This window comes from Phocoena phocoena, chromosome 2 (assembly GCF_963924675.1).
Source record: "Phocoena phocoena chromosome 2, mPhoPho1.1, whole genome shotgun sequence".
NCBI classification, from domain to species: domain Eukaryota; kingdom Metazoa; phylum Chordata; class Mammalia; order Artiodactyla; family Phocoenidae; genus Phocoena; species Phocoena phocoena.
In genome coordinates this window covers 151879986-151900081 of record NC_089220.1, presented here as the reverse complement: position 1 = coordinate 151900081, position 20096 = coordinate 151879986, and the positions used below count along the sequence as shown (strand labels likewise).

General features: G+C 39.9%; 1 protein-coding gene across 1 annotated transcript; it reads left to right on the top strand.

Moving 5' to 3' along the window:
* Positions 1-4456: 4456 nt before the first annotated feature.
* LOC136118038 (dihydrodiol dehydrogenase 3) lies at positions 4457-19821 on the top strand. Its single transcript, XM_065871151.1, has 10 exons — positions 4457-4647; positions 5723-5853; positions 8128-8295; positions 9148-9264; positions 10426-10503; positions 11235-11357; positions 13841-13950; positions 14876-15041; positions 17387-17469; positions 19680-19821. Exons 2-10 carry the CDS (start codon positions 5770-5772, stop codon positions 19720-19722), a joined length of 972 nt encoding a protein of 323 aa, XP_065727223.1. The 5' UTR covers positions 4457-4647; positions 5723-5769; the 3' UTR covers positions 19723-19821.
* Positions 19822-20096: the final 275 nt, after the last annotated feature.

Sequence of the window (20096 nt, the reverse complement as noted above, 5' to 3'; positions counted from 1 at the left end):
AAATGGCAGGTGTCCGGTCAGAATGTTGTGGAATTTTAATATCCAGACACACTCAACAGCAATTACAGTGTTGCTGATAGCAATTTAATAGCAATACCAATTCCCTCTTTATAAGGAGGTTAACATCCTTGATGTAGTGAGCTATTTTTTAACCTTTACCCTGTTCTAATCTTTAGCTCATTCATATTGCATTCTGTCAAGAGTCATGAAGAATATAAGATATCAACCTAATTTGTGAGCTAACAAATCAGTTTGCCCTGGTTTCAAGATGCTGGTAGAGGGAAGACTGTTTATTACACACAACAATTGCTGTAACCAAAATAAGAGTATCGTTTTCCAGCTTTGTTGAGACATATAACATTGTATAGTCTTAAGGTTTATGATGTGATGATTTGGTGTACGTATATATTGCGGAAATGTTCACTACGACAAAGTTTGTTGTGCTAGTTCCTTGAGCCCCTATTTCTAAAGGTTGAAGTGAAGGGGCCAGGTGATACCTGAACATGCAGTGAGTTGAGTTATAGGAGAAAAGGCTTGAGTCTAGGGCCCCTGGGTCAATTATAGTGGGCACTCAGCATCCCTGCCCTTTCTCTGGAGGGAGATATTTTCTTAATATCACTGGACAGTAAACACACCTTCCATTTCTCTGGATGGAGCCACGGTCTCTATATTGCAAGACTGTTCACTGTACAAATGTCTTGAAAAAATTAATATGGGATGAAGGGTAGTCAGTGCCTCTGCTTACCGGGTGTACAGAAATGTGAAAAACTGTGCAACGTTATCTCCCAAGGGGCGCTTACCCACTTATAACAGCTGACTCCTGATTTCATTAGTAACCTTCATCCTCCACTAGACTATAAACTCAAGGCATTTAACAATAATTTATTTCTGTCTACATTATTTATTGATAAAACAATGTGTGGCACATAAAAATTTTCAATAAAATTTTGCTGAATGAATCAATGAAAGAATGGCAAGATATGCAAGAACTAATCAAAATGCTAAAGAATAGACAGATGATGAAGAAATTAAAATAATGAATATGATACACTACTTAAAACAAGCAAAATATAATACTGGATTTTTAAAATAATATTTGATAGCTTCAGAAAATACTTCTGTTAGGTCAAAGGAAAGTATACAATTTGTATGTTGAAGATTATTTTGATGTTTAAATAAAATAGAAACTCACACATTTGTAAAGGAAAATCATGAAGGAAAACGTACCAAACGTTAAATGTAATGGGCTAGTTACAGGTTATCTTTATTCTCTATCCTTTCCTTTTTTTCCCCCAAATTTCTGTAATTTGCATGTATGACTTTAATGATCAGGAGAAACAAACATCCTTATCTTTTTCATTGAAATATAGTTGACTTATTATATTATATTATTTCAGATGTACAACAGAGTGATTTGTTATTTTTATAGATTATACTCCATCTAAAGTTATTATAAAATATTGGGTATATTCCCCATTATTCTAGGTTGTAGGGTTTTCCCTTTCAGCACTTTAAATACATCATGCCATACACTTCTGCCTACATAGTTTCTACAGAAAAATTAGTTGATTGCCCGATAGGGTTTTCCTTGTATGTGACTCGTTTTTCTCTTGCTGTCTTTAGAATTCTCTCTTTAAGTTTTGCCGTTTTAATTATGATATGTCTTGGTGTGGACCTCGTTGGTTTTATCTTGTTTGGGACTCTCTGTGCTTCCTGCACCTGGGTATCTTTTCCCGTTTTCAGGTTCAGGAAATGTTTTGCCATAATTTCATCAAATACACTTCCTGCCACTTTCTCTCTCCTACTTTTGGGACCCCTACAATGTGAATGTTAGTATACCTTATGTTGTCCCAGAGGTCCTTTAAACTGATCTCTTTTTTAAAATTTGTTTTTCTTTTTGCTGTTTTTATTGCACGATTTCCATAATTCTATCTTCCAGATCACTTATGAATTCTTCCATATCACGTAATCTGCTATTAATTCCTTCTAGTGTGTTTTTCACCTTAGTTATTGTATTCATCAGTTCTGACTGGTTATTTTTTAAAATATTTTCTAGTTACTTGTTAACATTCTCACTGTGTTAATCTACTCTTCCCTAGTTCAGTTAGCATTCTTATTACTAATGCTTTGAACTGTGGTAAATTATTTTGGTAAGTTATTTATCTGTTTCATTAGCTATTTTTTTCAGGTGTGTTTTTCTTATTCTTTCATTTGAAACAAATTCCTTTGTCGTCTCATTTTGCTTAACTTTCTCCATCTCTATGAAATTAGGTGAAACAGTTACCTATCCCTGTCTTGAAAGGGTGTGCTTGTGTGGAAGCAACCCTAGAGGCTTTTTTTTCAAAATAAATAAATTAATTAATTTATTTATTTTTGGCTGCATTGGGTCTTCTTTGTTGCACGTGGGCTTTCTCTAGTTGTGGCGAGAGGGAGCTACTTTTCCTTGCATGCACGTGCTTCTCATTGTGATGGTTTTTCTTGCTGTGGAGCAGGGGCTCTAGGTGTATGGGCTTCAGTAGTTGTGGCATGTAGGCTCAGTAGTTATGGCTCGTGGGCTCTAGAGCACAGGCTCAGGAGTTGTGGTGCACGGGCTTAGTTGCTCCATGGCATGTGAGATCTTCCTGGACCAGGGCTCGAACCCGTGTCCCCTGCATTGGCAGGAGGGTTCTTAACCACTGAGCCACCAGGGAAGTCCCAACCCTCGAGGCTTTGGTGGGAGAGCTGAAGCTGAAGTGAGCATGGGTCACGCCTTTCCCCAGGTTGTGCTGGCAGCTATCACCTGGGTGGGAGGTGGGACGGGGGAGGCTAAAGCCAGAGACAAGTCTGAGTCAGGGTTTTTCCTATGCTCAGTGGCTGGCACCATCGTATTGGGCCAGGCTAGGTCCCAAGGTGCTGGAGCAGAAGCCCTGAGGGTTGGGCCCAAACTGGTTACATTCCCTTTAAGTGTGCACCCTCTCCCTGCCCGCCCCACCAGCACTGGTGCCTTTGCCCAAGAGGGGAGCAGTGCTGGAGGAAGACAGGTTGGAGCAGGCACCTGGTCTAGGCTGCCGTGCATGCTGGTGCAATCCTGGAACACCCGTCAGAGCTCCAGAACACTTCTGATCTGCCACCTTTACCAATGGCAGTAATGGCCACCCTTGCCCTGTTCAGATGTCATGCTGGCCTGAGCCAGCTCTGTCCTCCACAACTGCACACTGTCCCCAGCACTGGCAGCCCTTGCCTTAGTAGGAGCTGACCTGGAGCCAGAGGTGCTGAAGTGGGCGTTGGCGTGGGCATTGGCCTGGGCCAGGGTGCACCCTGGGGCTGTCACAGTAAACTGGCTAGAGTCCTGGGCTGTTTCAATCTGCTTCCTCTGCTTAGTTCCCAGGAGCAAGCAAGTGTGTGCACCTTTTTCAAGAGGAGAGTCTAGGTTTCTTACAGCCCTCCTGTTAGTCCCACTGGTTTTCACACCAGCTACAGGGACTCCACTTCCTGGTGGTGGGCCCAAGGGCTGTGGTGCCCAGTATGTGGTTTCAACGGCTCACTCTCCAGGGAGGATCTCCGAGACCGAATCCCTGTAATCTCCCTCCTCTTCTGTGTCTCTCCTCGGGGCACAAGTCCTGATCTGATTGCTTCTCTTCCCTTCGCACCCAACTCTATGTGGATGTTTCTTTACAGCCCTGGCTGTGTAAGAACCTTCCTGTTGGTCCCCAGTGTGTTTTCAGTGATAATCACTCCATATGTAGATGTAATCTTGACGTGCTCATGGGGGAGGTGAGTTCAGCATCCTCTTGCTCTGCCATCTGGATCTCCTCCCCAAGACAGTGGTTTTAAAACTCATTGTGTACTAAGTTTAATACCTGTGATTGTTCAGGAGCAGTTTCTGCCAATTTATTTTCTTCCTTTCATGGACCATGTTTCCCCCTTTCTATCTTTCTTTCTTTCTTTTTCTTTTTCTTTCTTTCTTTCTTTCTTTCTTTCTTTCTTTCTTTCTTTCTTTCTTTCTTTCTTTCTTTCTTTCTTTCTTTCTTTCCTTCTTTCCTTCCTTCCTTCCTTCCTTCCTTCTTTCCTTCCTTCCTTTCTCTCTCGTATGCCGTGTGTGTGTGTGTGTGTGTGTGTGTGTGTGTGTGTGTCTGTGTGTGTGTTTACAATTGGGCACCTGAAACAACAAGCAAATACCCACTCATTGCAGATTTGTCCCATGCCATGACTGTCCTTCACTAATTAGCTTGGCATGCTCCTAGTCTTGGGATCAGCCCAACAGGAAAGCTAAAGGGCTACTCAGTTCTTTTCTGACTCTGCATCTTGCCTGGTATCTGTGTGGCTTTTTGATTCTCCTGAATACATGAATGCCTTACTGTGCCCCAAATCCACACCCCAGTTCTACTCAGAGTTTTATGTGGTCCATGCTATGTCTCCTCCCTTAATCCCTTTTCCCTGGCATCTGTGCATATATAATCCCCCTGCAGCTGTAATGAGCCATTCCAGCTGCCCTTCAGTTTAAGCTTAGGGTTAGGTGAAACAGACACCAGTCTTTAGACAGCCCCCAAATAGGTTGTGACATTGCAAATAAGGTTTTCTGTGATCATTCTGGTCTGAGGGATGTGACTGGGGGCTGAGCTGCTGTTCTTTACAGATCAAGACTGCAACGTACCAGGCAGGAGGAGGGTACAGGTGAGTATAAACACCATGAAATGTCCTACCACTCTGTTCTGGATTTTTCCTAATTGGGTGTTCACTATGTTGCTCTAGGTTTTTGTTTGACTGTTTTCCAGAACGCCTATGAGGTTTTATAGCAAGATTCTGTTTTTTTCCTTATGTTTCCATGAGAGAGTTCAGCACTTCCTGCCTCACCATTTAGCTGACATTAATCTACATGTTAAATTTTAATTGGCTTCACAACATTCCCTTGTATCAATGTTTCACGATTTCCCTAACTCCTCCCAATTTTATTATAATTTAACTTGTTTACAGATTTTTCTTTTATGAATAATGTTGAGCAAGATAATAAATTATATAAAGTATCATTTACATCATGACAATTTTCAGAAGTTCTCTAACTAGGTAAAAGGTATGAACAAAGATTCTGCTTGCATACAGCACACAGTAAAAACTATTAATAATTAACCTCCCACGAGCACTTTGCTAGAATGTCTGATTTTGGTATCATTTTCAGGATTTCACCCCCATCTGTAAGCAAAATAATTTTGCTGGTGGGAAGTGTCAAAAGGCAAATTTATTTTCATTTGATGTTTTCATTCTTTATTAAGTGCTGACATTTTGAAAAATGCTTATTAGTCACTCCTTTAAGTTGTGTGATTGTGTGTGTGTGTGTGTGTGTGTGTGCTGTAATATAGTTAATTGTCTCAACTGACATTTGGTCAAGATTGGGCTTCATAATTAGAAAAACCAAAAAGATTGGTATGTGGGGGCTTCTAGTCTTAACATATGGTCAATAATTGTTCAGCAAATCCCATGCAATAATTTACAGTAATGTAAGTGGATCCAGAATTGTAAATTTACTTATTAAAAATATGAGGTAAAATATTTCCAAGCAATTAGTGATTATTAGTCATTATACAATACTTAATATTATTCTGATAAAAAACCCAAACAAGTTAATTGCCTTCAAATATTCCTTACTCCATGGCTACTGATTTAATCATGCTCCTCCTGCAGTGTTTCTGCTAACATTGGTCAGTACAGTTGGGGTGTTACCTTCCTGTTATTCACAGCCTGTGAGGGCAGAAGAAAAAATCAGAGCCTGCTTAGTCAGAGGAGTAACAGGCAATGGACCCCAAATGCCAGTGTCTGGAACTTAATGATGGCCACTTCATTCCCATTCTGGGATTTGGAACCTATGCCCCTGAGGAGGTAATATTTGTGGGTTGGGGTTAGGGTTAGAAAAGAAAATGGATGTAACGTGAGTGGAAGTGGACTTAGATTGTCAAGTTATTGAGTTCCTGTGCGACTCTGGGTGGGTCACTTGGTTCTACTAACCAGGCTAGAACCAACCCCTGTGAAAGGGGAGGAAGCATTCAGTCTTCCCTCGGCATCAGGGTTTGAAGCTGTGGTCACCTACCGATTACTCTGGGTTTCCCTCCAGTGTCTGTCTCTTTCCCAGCTTGGCAGAAGAGGTGAAACTCAGCCATCAAGAACACTGACTGTCAGCTGCTTTGCTTTGAGGGTGATTGCAATTGTGTGGTTTCTCTGTATGTTTCATTCATTCAAGAACTCTTTCCTCTTTCTGAAAAGAAGTATTTTAGGTAAAAGATCCTGAAGATGAGGTGAATGAAAAATAATGGGAGAGAATTGCTTTTCTACTGTGTTGTGCCTGCTAGGTGCCAGAAGAGAAACGCTCCGCCTGTGTTTTGTCTTGTTTTTCTGTTTCTGCTTGGAAAGTTATTCTAATGGAATATATAATATCACTTGAGGGGATAAGCTACAGTCTTATAGGGCAAGGTTTAAATTCTTGTTTTTTTGTAATATATTTTTTATTAAACTATAATCTTCAGTGCTTGGGTGTAAGAGGGGCAAAATGGACAATTTGCTAGACTGGAAGCCAGAAAGTTTGCTGTCCATCTTGTCTTTGGAGTACATAGTTGTATGACAAAGAACTTGTCCTTAAACTTTGAGTCTCACCTTTTTCATCTATAAAACAGAAGGAAGTATTCAGAGACACTTTGGAGATTGAAGACAGGACACGTTTACTTATTTATTTATTTTTATTTAATTAATTAATTTTTGGCTGCGTTGGGTCTTCTTTGCTTCGCGTGGGCTTTCTCTAGTTGTGGCGAGTGGTGGCTTCTCTTGCTGCAGAGCACGGGCTCTAGGTGCGCCGGCTGCAGCAGTTGTGGCATGCCGGCTTCAGTAGTTGTGGCCCACGGGCTCTAGAGTGCAGGCTCAGTAGTTGTGGTACATAGGCTTAGTTGCTCCGCGGCATGTGGGAACTGCCCGGATCAGGGCTCCAACCCGTGTCCCCTGCGTTGGCAGGCAGATTCTTAACCACTGCGCCACGAGGGAAGCCCCAGGGCATGTTTAATTTGCAGCATAAAGTAGGATGAGGGGAGGGAAGGGTCCAGGCTATTCCTGAAGCTCGCTGGTTAATTCCTGGGTACATCTCCGAATGCCCGTACATTTAAGGAAAACCAGGACTAGACCCAACAAAGGACAGTTAAACCAAGTATCTACCTCCTTGAAAAAGAAAAGATTCTGAATCACATAAAAAGAAATGGAATATTATTCAGCCTTATAAAAGAAGTTATCCCGCCATTTGCAACAACATGGATGAACCCAGAGAACATTAAGCTAAGTGAGATAAGCCAGACATAGAAAGACAAACACTGCATGATCTCTTTATGGGTAGAATCTTAAAAAATCAAACTCATAGAAGCATAGAGGCATGGTGACCAGAAGCTGGGGCCGTGGCTGGGAAAAATATAAAGATATTGGTCAAAGGGTACAAACCTTCAGTTATAAGATGAATAAGTTCTTGAGACCTAATGTACAACATGGTGACTATAGTTAATAATGGGTTATATTCTTGAGATTTGCTAAGAGAGTAGATCTTAAGTATTCTCACCACACCCAAACGTTAGCTATGTGAGGTGATGGATCTGTTATCTAGCTTGATTTTGCTAAATCATTTCACAATAGATACTTACATGAAAACATCACTTTGTACATCTTGAATAGATACGGTTTTTATTTGGTGTGTTCTGTGTGGCTACACTGGTAGACAGAGGACTCTCAGAAGCATTCATCTTGTTTCTTGATGCTTTGTACCACGAACATTATACCTTTGTTTACTTTGCTTAAAATATCTCACTGTATAAATCATATCCATGACTACAACTTTATGCTCAGTCTTATGAGTTCCTCCAGAAACTCACTGAAACTGGAGGTGGTCTTGGGGACCTCTAATGTCAGTGATGAACCAGCGATTGCCTGGGATTGAAGGACTTCCTGGATGTCCAACTTTAATTACTTACCAGGAACATTGAGAGAAACTGTTATGCGTTCATCACCACACATGCAGAACTAACCAAAGGCATGAAGAAAAGTTGATTTTTGGGAAGATCAAAGCTTGTGTCTTAGCAATCTCTTAATCCTGTGGATATGCAACTACTACCTCTGTTGCTTACGTAGGTTCCTAAGAGTGAAGCTCTGGAGGTCACCAAATTTGCTATTGATGTTGGGTTCCGCCATATTGACTGTGCTCATTTGTACCAAAATGAAGAGCAGGTTGGACAGGCCATTCGCAGCAAGATTGCAGATGGCACTGTGAAGAGAGAAGACATATTCTACACTTCAAAGGTGCTGTGTGTGTTGTGTGAGTGTGCATATGTGTGCAACGTGATTGTGCACAGGTGACAATTATATAATAGGACCAGTAGTTGTTTGGTGAACTGTGCTTATTGGTATAACTTTTTTCACACATACTTGTATATTAAATCTGGTATCCAAAAAGAAAATGAGAGTGATGATGGCATTCTCATCATTGCTGTGTTCAAATTTTAATTTTAAAGTCAAGTCACTTTACTTCTCTGAGCCTAGACCAGAGCTGTGTTATTTCATATGGGCTAATGAATCAGACAGAACTGTGATCAGATTATAGCTTTCCTTATCATTTAGGGGACTTTCTAAAATTTCTTCAAGTTCTAAATCTCAGTTCTTACGTCCATCAGTGAGAGAGAGCAATAGGAGAGGCAGTTTGTATATTACACAAGATCTAGCAAAAGTGTCTTGAATTATGTTCTGCTCATATTAATATGTTCAAAGCACTTTTCTTACAGTTATGTAAACAAACAGATACTAATTCCTGAGAGGATTGATTCTTTGATAGAATTAGATTAAGTCTGTAAACTGCTTTTAAACTCTATCAAACATAATTCAGATAATGAGTATGGTAATTATTTGATAATACTTTTTATTTCTTGGATCATTTCTTTTTATTGTGAATGATGTACTGATGATAAAATCAATCAAATAATAAAATTTACTTGGGTTGGTTAGATCAAAAATGGAACTGAAAAAGAAACAGAGTGGTTTTCCTCTGTGGTCATCTGTTTCTAATCAGGAAAAATGTCTAATTTTTAGGTGAAAGAAGAAAAACAAAATTACCTAAGGCATTAATTTAACATAGCTCCCATTCTTTAACCTCTGCAGCTTTGGTCCACTTTCCTTCGACCAGAGTTGGTTCAACCAGCCTTGGAAAAGTCACTGAAAAATCTTCAACTGGATTATGTTGACCTCTATATTATTCATTTTCCAGCGGCTCTGAAGGTTTGCGATTTGTGTGATCATGTCTATTTTATTTCTTGTGTGAGAATATCTATCAACTTGCATGGATGGTTGAATTCAGATTTTTCTTAGTAAGATGTAGGGATGATTACACTAGAGTAGAATTCCCAAAATCATAATTTCTGATTATCTTTTTATTGGGTTTCTTTGAATCCTTAATTTTCTTTCCATGCCTCCAAGAGAAAAGAGTTCAACAATCTCACATCCTCTGCCTCAAAAACTTGAGGAAATAAAAATAGACGCGTTCAACACAGGGTCCTGGGCCTCTTGGGGATTTCATGAACACACAGTTTGGTGCAGCAGTGGTGAGCAATGAAGCTGCCTTACACTTGAACATGATAAGTTTATCTCCTCTTTCACCCTTTCAAATTGACTGGAGTTGGTGGTACTCTCTCTGGGTGGGTCTAAACCTAGCAGCCTTTATAGGGACTTGGGAGACCTTGCCTACACCATTGGCTGTCTTCACAATGAGTTTTGTAGACTGCACTTAGCCATTAAGAACTGTATTATGTAGAACTCTTGATCTGAAGTTACAGGAATCTGCTCAAACTACCCTATGCAAAAGAGTTTATTGGACTATGTAGATGGGAAGTCCCAGCCATGGATAGATTTAAGGATTTGCAGTACTCTTCAGAAATGTCTCCTTTTCTGCTGTCCCTTAACTTTGTAGTACTCTTGGTTTGCTTTATTTTTACCTCAACATTTTCCTTCGGTGGCAAATTAACCTTGATCAGTTCAAGGCTCATGGTCATTAACATTTGAGAGCACGTCTGGATCTTCCACATTCCATATTAACCTAAAAAGAGCCTTGCTGATTCATGTGCCTGCCCTAGGGCTATCAGATGTTCAGAGGGAAAAGGAAATCGGATTGTCAGGCTTAAGTCAAGATTGCACTTTTTTTCTGGAAATAAAGCCATGTAACTTATTGCCATTCTTTACATAAGTCACTCTGAGTCCTCTTTGGGACCTAGGAAAATTCTATTTATTAAAACATATAGTAAGTGTAAGAGATCTGGAATGTTGCTACACCTACCACCTCATGGATGTTTAGTGTCCTGGTCCTAGATGTGCCTGGCAGCCTTGTTAAGTGTGGGGAAATTATTTAGTGACATCTTTAAAATGACTGCTTCTATTCTATTCCAGCCAGGGGAGGAACTTTTTCCCAAAGATGAAAATGGAAAAATGATATTTGACACAGTGGATCTCTGTCGCACGTGGGAGGTGAGTCTGTGGAGGAGAGAGCCCAGGGGAGGAAGCCAGGAGAGGGGGAACCCCCTTCATTTCTTCCACCTGTGAGAATGGGTTGTGGACCATCAGATTCAGCAGTTCATGAACTTTAAAGGGCTGTTATGCTGGGGTGGTGTGGACGAAATCATTGCTGAAATGTTCACAGAGAGGAATGGAGAAGAATTTGGGACAATGAAGGTAAGCATCTCTTTCCTTCAGTGTGATATATCTTCTTCTGGGATTTTCTAAGGAAGAGACAGTAATTCTTATTTTATTTTATTTTTATAAATTTATTTATTTATTTATGGCTGCGTTTGGTCTTCACTGTGGTGTGCAGGCTTCTCATTGTGGTGGCTTCTCTTGTTGTGGAGCATGGGCTGTAGGCATGTGGGCTTCAGTAGTTGTGGCTCGCAGGCTCTGTGCCTCTCGCAGTAGAGCGCAGGCTCAGTAGTTGTGGCGCACGGGCTTAGTTGCTCTGCGGCATGTGGGATCTTCCTGGACCAGGGCTTAAACCCGTGTCCCCTGCATTGGCAGGTGGATTCTTAACCACTGCGCCACCAGGGAAGCCCCGTAATTCTTATTCTTGTGTCACAACCTTCTTCCCCTTTTTTCTTCTTGATAATCCATGCCAATTCTTGACAGGTGACCCTGTTAGCATTTTTTCAGCATTTATTCTTGCTCTATAGCCCATTTCAAATCATGTTCACCACCCCGTTCCCCCCCAGGTCCTGGAGAAGTGTAAGGACGCAGGACTGGCCAAGTCCATTGGGGTGTCCAACTTTAACCGCAAACAGCTGGAGAAGATCCTGAACAAGCCAGGGCTCAAGTACAAGCCTGTCTGCAACCAGGTGAGCAGCCTCCGTCTCCTCTCCTTTCTGCTCTTCATAACCTCCTTCCTGTAGTAGAGCCAGATGTCTATTTGTCTTCCCCTCCTATTCATCCTACCTTTGTGGGACAGAAGATTCTAGAGAGCAGAGCCTCTGTCTGGAAGGGCATGAATAGAACCCAGAATGGTATCTCTGTGTGATAAAGTCTTGGTGGAAAAGATGGGGAGGGCTTCCTGCTAAATTGTGGGTAGGAATTTAGGGAAGGTAAAGGAGATAAAGGAGGGTTAGAATAGTTACCCAGACCTTAGAGGAAGGTGGCATTTCCCTGAGCTGTAAAGGATGACCAGAAATTGGATGGTGAAAGTGCCTTGGAGGGAACTGTGTACAGGTAGGAAGGCCATGAAAACACAGAATGAAAAGCAAATAAAGAGCGAAAATGAGATCTCATTGAGGTTTTAAGAGTTTGTGTGGGGTTCAGGTGCCTGAGTCCTTAGCGTTAGTGTCTCTGCTTTTAGAGATCTTCAACAGGAAGCATAGTACAGAAAAACTTGCTGGAGACTATGAAATTCATCCAGGTTAGAGGGTGAAGTTAACGTCTTATGGTGATACTAACAGTAGATGAAATAGTCACTCAGGAATTAGAGCAGACCTTGTGATTTACTCGGTCTTGGTGTGGTTCTCCCATTGATTTCCACCGTAAAATTAAATGTTTAAACACATTTTTTCTCTGTTTGATCTTTTGCTTGTATATTTTTTGTTGTATTTTTACTTTTTTATGGTGAGAAAACTTAATAAGAGATTCGTCCTCTTAAATTTTAAGTATACAATACTATACAATACAATGTAATACAATATTGTTAACTGCAGGGACAACGCCGTACAGCATATCTCTAGAATTTATTCATCTTGAGTAATAGACTTCACACCCATGTTTAGAAACTTCCGATTTCTCCTTGATCCCAGACCCTGACAACCATCACTCTACTCTTTAATTCTATGAGTTTGACCAGTTTAGATATTAATATTTGTTTTTCTGTGACTGTTGTATTTCATATAATGTAATGTCCACAAGTACAACCTGAAGTCAAGGAGTAAGAGTCTTCTACAGAAAAAGTAGCTTGTAAAATTCAAGATTTATATATATCTATATACAGCATCAACATTTTCAACTATAAAAGTTTAAAAATTAATGTGATTTTAGCATTAATTTTGCCTCCAAGTTTTCATTGTGAAAATTTTCAGATACTAGCAAAGTTAAGGGTATGATAGAGAATATCCATGTAATATTTTGTTGACTTGAATCTCATTGTAATTCACATATCACTTTGAGACATGTTTCTCAAGCTCTTTTAACCTAGCATGGTGGTCACTCAATCATTTTTTTTAACCATGATATCCAGACAGGTTTTTGACAAATATAATAGATTTATCAGACTATCATCTTGTGATGTTAATTTGTTTCTCTATTCTCAATTCCTGTAAATGAGTAGATAGATCTGAACTCCTTACTACCTTAAGGTTAAACAATTTGACAGGAACACGTCCTTTGCATGTTGTGCCCTTCAAATGCACCCCAGTAGGAAGCACATGATGACAGCTTGTCCCATTGTGAATGATGGCACTTTTGTTCTCCTGGTAAAGCTAGTGTTAGCTAGATTTTTTGTTTGGAAATGTGTATTCTCCCTGTTGAAATTACCTAGTTATCTGGGGAAGTTAGATTCTCCCCAAATTTTCACATAATGGTTGAGAATCCATCAATGACTTTCACCTGAATTAGTTATTTCATTGGGATGTTTTTCAATATTTTCAACTTAAATACTCTTTTTGATCTTCTTACCTGACATTTTATTGCAAAAGTAAAATTCTGTCATTAAGTCAGCATAAAATACCTTATTCCTATAAGACAGGGTAAAAACTTAACTCCTTCCCCTTAATTCTCAGTTTCTGAGAAAGGATTTATTGTAATAATCACCATCAGTGGAGGCAAATATTTTTGTTCTTTCTCTTTTTCATCACTTGGGACTCAGGGATTTTTATTTACTCTCAGTGTTACATTTGCTTTTATTCATTATTCCTTTTGATGCTCAAATCTACCCAAATGTCTCCAGTGGGATCCCCATCAAACTGGTTCTTTTAGTGCTTCAGACATTTCTTCATGAGTCTTGGAGCAAATTCTTTGCAAAATTTGATGTCCAAGACTCAAACAGGTGTTTTTCTGTCTCAGATCTGGAATTAGGCGTGTCTCTTGGTAGTGTGTTTAGTAATTGAGATCTGGTCCCTAGAGTTACTTGTTCTCAGGAATGTCATTATTTTTTACCTTTTCAGGGACAGAGATATAAAATGTATTTTTTTTTTAAAGTCATTATTTGATGTTGATACTTCCAGTTTAAATTTAATGTTACACAGTTTTTTTCTTTAGATTTTTTTAACTTCTAACATTTCTCTGTCATGTTTACATTACCATTTCATATAATCTGAAACTCTTCTATGTTGGCCTTCTACAGGTGGAATGTCATCCTTATCTCAATCAGAGCAAACTGTTGGACTTCTGCAAGTCAAACGATATTGTTCTTGTTGCCTATGGTGCTCTGGGATCCCAACGATTAAAAGACTGGTAATGAACCCTAATGAAGACAATGGAGAGTTTACCTAAAATTCAGTTTTTGATGAAATATTTTTAGTCATACCGTACTCAATGCTCTGGAGATAACTCTCAACTTGCTTGGGGGAGAAAGGGGAGGGATGGAAGGAATCCTTCTCTTTTGTCTTCCCATCACCCAGCCAATTTTCTTATATTATATGTGTCCTGTTGTAGATTGATCAATAACACATGTCTGTATTAAAATCTATATATAATCCCCCAGCTGAGACCTAAGACATAAGCTTAAGTCATGATTTACTTATTTATTACCTAAGGAACACATTACTAGTAATAGACTCTCCAGGCTTCACTTACCTTATGTATAAATCAGGATAATAACATATAACTCCCAGGTCTATCATGATCCAAAAAATTACAATTTGAACCATTTTTGTAAACATCTGTAGAAGTACTGCACACTGTGAGTAATGATGAAATGAATAGTTCTCATTTTGAGACTACTCAATTTTTATCAATACCTGAGAAAATTAAACTAAAAAGTATCCTGGTCTTTTCCTTCTCTTTCTCCTTTCATGCTCTGGTACTTACTTTGGGGCTGTGATTGGAGAATAAAAACAGCCACTGAGATGTAAAACAGAAAAAAACCATGATTGTGGAAGCATTGATCTTAACTCAATCATGCATCCAAATGACCTGGAGAGCTTTGTAAACATAGATTGCCAGGTGCCACAATTGAGTTTCTGATTCAGTTTGTCTGCAGTTAAGCCATGGAATTTGCATTTCTAACAAGGTCCCAGGTGATACTGATGCTGTTGGTCCATGAACCACATTTTGAGACGCAGTTGTCTAGAGTGGACCTACTTGGTCTTTTTGGGAAGCCTCCTAACAAACTGAATACTCAGTCTCAGATCTTCAGCATTTCTGAATTTCCTTCCAGGGTGAACCCAAGCTACCCAATTCTCTTGGAGGACCCAGTTCTTTGTGCCATTGCAAAAAAGCACAAGCAAACCCCAGCACTGATTGCCCTTCGCTACCAGATGCAACGTGGGGTTGTGGTCCTGGCCAAGAGTTACAATAAGAAGCGGATCAAAGAGAACATGCAGGTGATGAGTGGGGCTGTGGGCACAGGGGGTCTAAATAATATCCTTCATGAGGGTCATTCTTTGTCCAGCTCTCAAGACTATCTTTGGGCCAAGATGATTTATCTGTTATTTATCGTGCATGTATGACTTATGTATATTCCTAATGGTTTTCTCCTCCTACTGTGGCAACAGGAGAGGTGGCATGGCTGGATAGGGTTAAGATTGGACAGAAAATGGAGATTTTAGTTCCAGCATTACATCTGCAATTTATTCTGTCACCCTGCAAGTGATATCTTATTTTCTTTATTCTCAGTTGACGAAATTGAATTGTGATTTTCTTAGACAGTTGGGCTGCTATAACAAAATACCACAGATTGGGTGGTTTAGAAACAACTGAAATTTGTTCCTCACTGTTCTGAAAGCTGGAAGTCTGAGATCAGGGTGCCTGTGTGGTCGCGTGAGGGCCCTCTTCCAGGTCACAGGCTTCTCCTTGTATCTTAATGTAGTGGGGGGCAACGGAGCTCTCAGAGTCTCTTATATGATATATGATATTATTTAAATCTCATTCATGAAGCCTTCACCATCATGACCTAACCGCTACTCCAAGGTCCCACTTTCTAATATCATTACATTAGAAGTGAGTTTTCCAACATATGAATTTGGGGAGCACACAGATTACAGCAGTGATCTTCAACCTCCATGTCATCATGGTTTTATTTTGCCTTCCTCTGAATAGTAATGTAGTTTCATCTTCATACTTCTAATCTCCCTGAGTTTCTGCCTTTGTGAAGTTCCTGTTCAAGACTTTGTCCATTTTTATTAGGTTGTCTGTCTTTTGATTTATATGTGTGAGACGATTATTATACTGTTAACTATAGCTGTACAGCAAACTCGCCCCCATTAAGGGGTTTAATGCAGAAATCATTTACACATCTCATGATTCTGTGGTATGACAATTAGCCTTCATTCAGCTAAGCTGTTCTCTCCTTGGCTGGGCCCTCTCATGTCTTTGCAGTCAAATGCAGAGCAGCTAGGCAGTGCTGCTTTAGCAGGTGGATTTGGATGTTGTCAGAGGAGCCAGCCCTCTTCTCCATACGGTTTTTCATGTATAGTCGGCTAGACTGTGGCCACTAACCTGGTCTTCATCTCAGCACAGTGGTATGATACCAAGGCAATGAGTGGGGAAAAAAATCCTTGTCATGTCTAGGCTCAGAACTGACTTGCCACTTCTGGCAAATTTCATTGTCCAGTGCAAGTTACAGGTCAGGCCAATTCAAGGGACAGGGAAATATTACCCTGAAAATTTGTTTTTGTCTTTCCATTCAAATTTAGCCCTGTAATACACCTGGAACTGATTTTCTAATATGACATGAAAATGGATATATATATATATATACATATACTTAAATAGAAACCTAAATGTCCATATTTTCCCACAGATTTTCATTGTCAACTCGGCCATGTATCAAGTGTCCATTAAGTACATTTCTGGCCTCTTTCTTCTAGTTAGCTATTTACTTTGCTGTACTGTCTTATTGTAGTGGAAAATAAGTCTTGCTTTGAAGAACGGTACATTTTTCTTCTTTAAGGATGTCTTGGCTGCTCTTGACTAGCTGTTCTTTTATATGAAATTTAGTATCACTTTACCAACTTCTACAAAAGAAAAAATCTTTAAGTCTTTGGTTCATGTTGCATTGAAACACTAGATCACTTTAGAGAAAACTGATTTCTTTTTAAGATTGAGATTTCCATTCCATGACTATGATATGAATTTCTAATTATTTAGGTGTTCTTTAATATTTTAAATGCATTTCATAACTTTCTCTACAAAGGCATTTACATAATCTTTTTTGTTCAATTTATTCATAGAGAATGAGTAAGTTTGATATAGGCTTCTCGGATAGGTTTTCACGGCAGGGGGTTCTCCTTCCAATATTTGCTTAAGCTCAAAGCTGTGTCATACTTAGGGGTGCTGGGAATGAAAAATCAGTGTAATGTTTGGTCAAGTATGAGTATTTTCTCCAGGTTGTCCAACTGTCCCTTTGTCTGGAAAAAGATTTTTGTTTGTTTGTTTTCTGTCACAAGTAATTCACTTAGAAAGATTTGGGATTGATGCCTTGCAAGCTGTGTGTCTGTGTGTGTGTGTGTGTGTGTGTGTGAAATGGAGCAGAAAAGGAGAGGGAGTGGGAAGGAGAGGTGGAGAACCCCGCAGAAGTGTTCCCAGGCTGGTTCACTTGGAAGCTGAGGACAGGCGAGTCTTCCCTGTACTCTCTTCTTGCCTCCATCCAGCTGGAAAGTCCTCCAGTTCCCAGGGGGAGGCCAACTCCTTGGGGAAGAGGTTAATGTGATTCTTCCCTTCCTTCCAGGTTCTCGATTTTGAATTAACTCCAGAAGACATGAAAGCAATTGATGGTCTCAACAGTAATGTACGATATTATGATTTACTCTTGTAAGTGACTTGTATATATTTCACACACATTGTTTTCTTTTTTCTTTTTTATTGGAGTATAATTGCTTCACAATGTTGCATTAGTTTCTGCTGTACAAAGAAGTGAATCAGGTATATGTATACATATATTCCCTTACAGATGAACCTATTTTCAGGGTAGGAATAGAGAAGCAGATGGAGAGAACGGACTTGTGGACACGGGGGTTGGAGGTGGAGGGGTGGGGTGAATTGGGAGATTTCGATTGACATATATACACTACCATGTGTAAAATAGACAGCTAGTGGGAACCTGCTGTATAGCGCAGGGAGCTCAGTTCGGTACTCTGTGATGACCTAGATGGGTGAGATGGCGGGGTGGGGTGGGAGGGAGGTCCACACACATTGTTTTCTGTAGCATGTAGGTCAGCAGAGAAACTGAGCTTCCCTAACCAGGAAGGCAGGCCTGATTTCCAGTGTAGGAGTAAACCAGGGCTTCCTGTAGACCTCAGACCAGAGGTTTCTTCCAGGGCTCAGTCTCTGACCTAACAGAAATGTGAGCAGGGCCCAGGGCAGCTCATAAGTAAAATCACCAAAGTTCACATTGTGGTGAATTCACTACCTTATGCCCCTCATCTCTGTGCCTGGTGTACTTCCTCTCAGGGCTGACGTACCCATTAGATACAGAAGGCACTGTGCCTACAGCCCACTATTCTTTTAGGCACGTAGGAAAATGTTTCACCTTTATTTTTTTTTAAATCAGGGGAAAATGATTTGTATTAGTAATGACTATGTAACAGTGAATCCAGCCTGGATACATTCATTTTTATCCTAACACAATTGTAAAATATCGTGTTAATATTTGTATGGAGGAGGAGCCCACAAAGGCCAATGTGCGTCAGTGCTGTGAAGGCACAGTGGGGCATGCTTCCACCCCCTCCCCTAAATGTCTGGTGGCTTTTCTCCCTAACGTGCATTTCTTTCCCAAGACATCATCCATTTCTTCCAAATTTATCTCTTCATTGGACCTTTTTCCCTATTATAACTCCATTTCCTCATCCTTGTAATCTCACCAAACTGAATTACAATTAGGTCATGAACTTAACTGGCCCTCCAGTGAGTGACTGCTGTGTGCTTTGCAGGATACATCCAGATAAGATCGTGTGGGAGTCTCTGGTTTCTTGACTTAAGACTTACCTCAGTGTTGCCCTTGTCCATCAGGAGTCCACCCCCTGGGGAGCCCCTACCTCTTCGACTTTGACTTAATTCACAAACATAGAATTCCGTGTTCAATGACTGCAGGAGGATATCAGGACTGAAGAGAAAGAAGACTAATTAAACAGAGAAATTTGGAAGGGAGTTTAGAGAGAAGGGAATACAAATTATTGATAAAGATATAGTTTCAAATGAAAGATGTCAAAATGCTTTCTCTTGTTTGTAAAGCTATATCATGATTCAGAGAAAGGATATTATACATGAAAAAACAGGTGCAAAGTTACTTTTCTGTACTCAAATCTTTGAAGTATTCTTCTGTGTTCTCCTTATTAGGCTGTGAATGCCTAGACTTACTCATATTTGTGGACTCAGGTCAACGGAATGGCTCCCGGCACACAGAATTGCTCAGAATGCACTCTTTAATGAATTGAAGGGAAAAAGACAAACTTAGAAAGAAAAGTAAAAACATGGAAAAAAAGGAAAACAGCAGTAATACTAATTCCTTGATAACCCGTGTTTTAATACATTATAAATTAAGAAAACAGTAATCCCTTTTTATCGGTATAGTTACTTATGTGTACATGATATCTCAAGAGATTAGAAGTTTTTTAACAGAGCATCCTCTATTTTGGGGGGTGCTCCATGTTTATGTGTTGGATGGATGTATGAAAACGATCAGCAAGGTTTTTACTGTGATTATTGTCATCATCCAGGGCCAAATGTTCCACCTGGGGCTGACGTGACCTTAGCATTTCATCTATAGTTCTTAGACCTTCTTAGAAATTGTAATTCCAACCAAGTTAGATATCACTGTGGCTTTTATGTTGCATGTGAATGTGGGAACTGGATATGAAGATGCAGTTGACATATGGACCGGGAGCCTGCATATATGTATGTTGTAAATGAGTTGGTTGTAAATTTAGAGTTTTAGAGCATCCTAACTGCATCCACAGAGGAACATTCTCCTTGACAAGTGTGAGACAGAGTTAATAAAATTAATCTCCCTCCTTCTCTTTCAGCATTTCTGATCACCCTGACTATCCATATTCTGAAGAATATTGATTATGAGTGATCCGCCATGGTTGTATCAGAATTTATTGATTCTAGGAGTGTGGAGAGAATTGCTATAATCGTTGGAGCTAATTAAAATCTGTGTCTCTAGTTTAAGGCTTCTTGCATGTTTTGGTGTGTGTGAAACAATAAAGATTTCAAAGTAAGGATACTCAGGAGGGGGATCAAAAGGCAGAGTCGGAGGACCTTGAACTCACCTTCCTCCATGAAGACATCAAAACTACCATTACATATAGAGTAACTCTCACTGCAAACAACTTGAAGAGTAGCAGAATGGCTCTCTACAACCCAAGCTATCAAGAAAGAACCTCACAGAGCCTAGTATGTGGGCAGGAGAAGCAATCCATTCAGGACCCACACCCCTA